The 5,853-nt window shown below is 41.6% G+C and overlaps 1 protein-coding gene across 1 annotated transcript; it reads right to left on the reverse strand.

The window, feature by feature from the left end:
• Nucleotides 1-442: 442 nt before the first annotated feature.
• Nucleotides 443-2,746, reverse strand: LOC119360729 (protein FAR1-RELATED SEQUENCE 6-like). The gene has a single exon (XM_037626245.1). It carries the CDS (start codon nt 2,744-2,746, stop codon nt 443-445), a length of 2,304 nt encoding a protein of 767 aa, XP_037482142.1.
• Between the last annotated feature and the right edge of the window lie 3,107 nt (nt 2,747-5,853).

Raw genomic sequence — 5,853 nt, forward strand, 5'->3', positions numbered from 1 at the left:
CTTAGGATTGGAGGCATAACCATTGTCGATAAACCTCCAAATGATACCGTAGTCGATTCTTGGGGTACATTTATGTTGCCAGCGTTAATGCCCAAGTCAAATGATTCCTGTCCAAAGAAGGTGATAAAATGACATTGCTGCTCAAGTGTTTACTAGAAATAAAAGGATGAGAAATAAAGATACCTGAGCTGTGATACTACAAGCCTGGCCATCCAAATAAACATCTTGTTGACTCTGTTTTAGATTGCAAGAAGTCAGTAAAATACATGAAAAAATATTGCTAAACAGCCGGGAGCAAGAATTAGATACCATATGTTCTATAGCATTTTGTTGTAGAATATCATCCTCTGAGGTTTTTCTTTTTTTGCTGGACCTTTTATTTTTCATATTCAAGGAGCGAGCCTGAAACAAATACAATTTTACTGAGCTCACAAGTGTGAATTTAGGTCTTCTTTTTCACAACTGAAAAATGTAATATTCGAAATGATACCTCCTTTTCAGCTTCCTTCTTCTCCTTTATTGCAGCCTTTTTCTTCTCCATTTGTTCTTTTTTCTTCTTCTTTTCGTTTGCTTGGCGAATAAGCTTATCAACCTTAGATTCTTTTCTCACCGAAGGAGGGCGTCCAGCACATCTAACAGCTATTGGACTCAGTATAGTTTTACCTGTTGCCTTCCCATTGGAAGGTGAATCTTCCTGTGTACCAACCTTATCATTGTTATTTTCAGAACTTGAGTTGCTGCTGTACTTAATTTTCAAGGTGCGAAGATCTTCGATCAAGGAATTGTGTGCATCATCCGACATGGCACCTATCTCTGCAACTGGGTAGAAAGAATTGCACAAGCTATCAAAGCGTTTGGCAATAGGACTGTCTTCCATCCCCCCGTATGTGCATCTGATAAAGTTATGTTTTCTTTTCACATTTTTTTTCCACCGAGCAAGGATGTATTGTGGAGGAACCTCCTTGATTTTCTTTTGAGTAAGCACACACAACACATGCCTACAGAGAATACCTCTGAACTCAAAGCGGCGACATGAACACTTAACTTCGAACTCTTCCTCATTGAAATATACATGGTACAGAATATCCTTTCTCCATCCTTTTTCTTCGTCAATTAGCACATCCTCGGTTATTTCATATGTTTCTATTGCCCCTTCTTTTTGTATAAACTTCCGATCACAATACATAATATCTGTTAGCTCTTCTTGAAATTCTTTGAACTTTGAATTTGTATAGATTGACTGAAATTGCTTCTCAATGTCAAAGCGTGTGATACAAGGTATGGTTGAATTGAAAGAATTGAAATCAGCAACATTCTCCTTCTCAACTTTATCACGAAGAGCATTCTCATATTGGCTAACAAAATGCTTCAATTGAGTTTTTGCATTAACATATCCATCAAAGAAGGCATTCATACTCTCACTACGTTGTGTAGTAGACATACCTGCCCAAAAGGCATCTTTCACAAATGCTGGAACCCAACGGTGTCGATAGTTGTAAAGCCCTTTAAGCCATTCATTATCACCAAGATCATACTTCTCAATCATATGCATCCAAGCAACTTCAAACTCTGCAACTGTTAATGAATCATAGACCGCATTGCCAACAGCAACCTTGATGCGATCATATTCATCATACCCACCTAGCTTCTCGGGTATCTTTTTCATTATGTGCCACAAGCACCATCTGTATCGAGATTCCGGAAAAACTACTTCCACACCATTCTGAATTGCTTTTGCTTGATCCGTGACAATTGCTTTTGGTTGACGATTTGACATACATGTGAGCCATGCTTGAAATAACCAAACAAATGTTCCAGTATCTTCATTTGATAATAAAGCACATCCTAGCAAAACTGATTGGCCATGATGATTCACTCCGACAAAACAAGCAAACGGCATATCATATTTGTTCATCAAATATGTCGTATCAAAAGTAATGACATCATGAAAAGAGTCATACACTGCCCTACTTCTGGCATCAGCCCAAAATACATTCCTAAGTCGGGATTCATCATCAACATCCATTACACTAAAAAAGTTTGGGTTGTCGGATTGCATTTTAATAAAGTAGTCACGAACCGCTTCAGCATCACCACTGCCAAGTTTCAGCCTCCTTATTTTCTCTAGAAAATTACGAGAATCTTTCTCACCAAAAGTTAGGTTATGATGACCATCTGCTGCCACAACAAAAGAATTGAAGTTCTTGTTTACCCGAATTCCGGCTCTGTCATTCAACTCAAGCTTTCGCTTAACATGGTAGTCTAACCTTTTGTTGCATCTAAATAACCGAGATTTTAGTGGACTTAATGCATGATTATGATCCAATATGACCTTCGAAAGGTACAACTTCCCATCAGGACCACGAGTAACATTAATTTTAGCTTTGCATCCTAACCCGGCTGATGGATTTGGCTTCAACATATTTCTTGAGTTGGACTGAGTCTTACCATGACGGCTGCAGGAAAGTGTAAGGTACCTCAATTGTCCATTATCATCACTGTTTGAACTTCTTCTCGTCACACCAAAGCCTTTTGCTTTAGCATACTGGGTATAATACTCTCGCACCTCATTCTCATTACCAAAGGTCATCCCCAGTTCAGGATCTCCAAGTGACACATCTGGTTGGGCTTCACCAAGGTCATGTTCAACTTCCACATTGCTTTTCTTCTGCTGCTTAATGCCATCATCGTCGCTTGAAATAGACATGTCACTTGATTCTTGAACAATACAAGTTCCATCATCCATTCCTACAAGCCATGAAATTTTTAATCATTCTCGTACAAAGGCAACATAACTAAACTGAATGGTAACAAATTGACCTAAAAATTGACATGTTAAATTATTTTGAAAAGGTTGTGTTGAACATTACCAGATGCATATACTTAGAAACAAACATAACATTGTGTGCCGAGGTGATGTGATGTGCTACATGCAAACAGATGAAAGATTAATAACTAATCATTTGTAGTTAACTTCAGGGCTTCATCAAGGCGGAAAACTCAGGTACACAGCTTTGATCTACAGATGGATAAATCAAGTATATATGCTGCAGTATCACCAGTCAGACTATCCAAATCGTAACATCATGGCCTTCAGTATACATAGGATTACCTGCTAATGCCGATGTGACGGAGCATGCGACGCCGACGGCTTGAAAAGATCGGCCGAGCAAGCAGCAATGTGCCCTTGGCGGCGCGAGACGGCCGTGGTCGTTCGAGGCGAACGCGATCGGCAAATTGAGCCGCTGTTCTGTTTTTCCAGTAGCGTAAACATCGGCACGTCCTCCTTTTTCGTTATTTCCTGCCGTTCTGTTTTTTTTTTACTTTGCGTAAACAGCGGCATGTTCTCCTTTTTCCTTTATTTCCCCGCAGCTCAGCCACGTCGGACGGACTCCTAGTCAGCCTGTAAAACGCCCGTAATCTCCTGTACGTGTAGCATTATTGGTCGAGCGCGATGCGGTCGAAGCTGAGCCCGTGTTGCTGTCTAGGCGGGGGCGTGAGAGATGCCAGCGCCGCACGATCAAACTCGATCGGACGGCTTCCGAGGAGGTTTGCGCCAGCCATAGAATCAGTCGGTTGAAACAAAGGGTTTTCCATTGTCATTAATTATGCCATTGATATCCAAATCTTGGAAGAGTTTTTCTTGATTGTTCGGTGACTAAGCGTATGTTGGTTAATATGAATTTGAATTGTACTCTGGATCAAGTGATTTTCTGATATGGTAGCTCATTTCTACAAAAATTGGCCCATTTTAATTGAAAAACAAAGCAACATTTCTATAACACATGGGTATAAACTGATAATTGTATAAAGTGACCTATGGAGTAAAAAAACATAAAATGCAAAAGATGAGAAATCTTAGCTTATTCCTTTGGCCATTTCTATAACAAAAGCTCTTGGCTGGCCTAACAAAGGTGCTAGAATTTCAGAGCGACGGAAAAACTAATTTAATGTCTTTCAGATAATTCTCATTTAGGGTAGTATAGTTGTAGCTTTTATGTTCAAAATTGTTCTTTATCGTCACGTTTTCTTGAAGACATGTGCCTAGCGCTTCTGTGAATCTATTCCTGAGCCAAGAGCCGACATGGCGACGGAGCAAGATATCTCAGATATAAAGGTTGATCTTAATTTTTTGATATTGTCTATTTCATACTAATGATTGAGAATCCTTCACCAAATTAACCCGGCCAGTTTGCTATGTAGCCAACCCTTACTGAATCTATCCATGTCAGCTCATGTTCTCAAATCAGTCAAAAGGTCATTGTCTGGTCAGTTTTATCTACAGTTAATTATTTTGTTCAACCCAACAGTCTTCCCTACATATGTCTAACCACATCGGGAGTTCTTACATGTTTATAGTTGAATTAATCTTCATACATATGGCAGGTGCACGAGGTACCATGCAAGCAAGCAAGGTGGCCCTGATCATGTTGTTGTTGGGGAACGTAGTAATTTCAAAAAAAATCCTACGCACACGCAAGATCATGGTGATGCATAGCAACGAGAGGGGAGAGTGTTGTCTACGTATCCTCGTAGACCGAAAACGGAAGCGTTAGAAAAACGCGGTTGATGTAGTCTTACGTCTTCACAGCCCGGCCGATCAAGCACCGAAACTATGGCACCTCCGAGTTCTAGCACACGTTCAGCTCGATGACGTCCCTCAAACTCCGATCCAGCCAAGTGTCGAGGGAGAGTTCCGTCAGCACGACGGCGTGGTGACAATCTTGATGTTCTATCATCGCAGGGCTTCGCCTAAGCACCACTACAATATTATCGAGGAGGACTATGGTGGAGGGGGCACCGCACACGGCTAAGAGATCAAGAGATCAATTGTTGTGTCCATGGGGTGCCCCCTGCCCCCGTATATAAAGGAGCAAGGGGGGAGGCGGCCGGCCAAGGAGGAGGGCGCGCCAAGGGGGGGTCCTACTTGTTGGAAATATGCCCTAGAGGCAATAATAAAAGTGTTATTATTATATTTCTTTGTTCATGATAATAGTCTTTTATTCATGCTATAACTGTATTATCCGGAAATCGTAATACACGTGTGAATACATAGACCACAATATGTCCCTAGTGAGCCTCTAGTTGACTAGCTCGTTGTGATCAACAGATAGTCATGTTTTCCTGGCTATGGACATTGGATGTCGTTGATAACGGGATCACATCATTAGGAGAATGATGTGATGAACAAGACCCAATCCTAAGCCTAGCACAAAGATCGTGTAGTTCGTATGCTAAAGCTTTTCTAATGTCAAGTATCTTTTCCTTAGACCATGAGATTGTGCAACTCCCGGATACCGTAGGAATGCTTTGGGTGTATCAAACGTCACAACGTAACTGGGTGACTATAAAGGTGCACTACAGGTATCTCCGAAAGTGTCTGTTGGGTTGGCACGAATCGAGACTGGGATTTGTCACTCCGTGTAAACGGAGAGGTATCTCTGGGCCCACTCGGTAGGACATCATCATAATGTGCACAATGTGACCAAGGGGTTGATCACGGGATGATGTGTTAAGGAACGAGTAAAGAGACTTGCCGGTAATAAGATTGAACAAGGTATCGGTATACCGACGATCGAATCTCGGGCAAGTACAATACCGCTAGACAAAGGGAATTGTATACGGGATCGATTGAGTCCTTGACATCGTGGTTCATCTGATGAGATCATCGTGGAACATGTGGGAGCCAACATGGGTATCCAGATCCCGCTGTTGGTTATTGACCGGAGAACGTCTCGGTCATGACTACATGTCTCCCGAACCCGTAGGGTCTACACACTTAAGGTTCGATGACGCTAGGGTTATAAAGGAAGCTTGTATGTGGTTACCGAATGTTGTTCGGAGTCCCGGATG

Source organism: Triticum dicoccoides, chromosome 2B (genome assembly GCF_002162155.2).
Source record: "Triticum dicoccoides isolate Atlit2015 ecotype Zavitan chromosome 2B, WEW_v2.0, whole genome shotgun sequence".
NCBI classification, from domain to species: domain Eukaryota; kingdom Viridiplantae; phylum Streptophyta; class Magnoliopsida; order Poales; family Poaceae; genus Triticum; species Triticum dicoccoides.

What these genes read in the sequence shown, in the direction of transcription:
- LOC119360729 (XM_037626245.1), bottom strand. Translation starts at nt 2,746, where the DNA reads ATGGATGATGGAACTTGTATTGTTCAAGAATCAAGTGACATGTCTATT.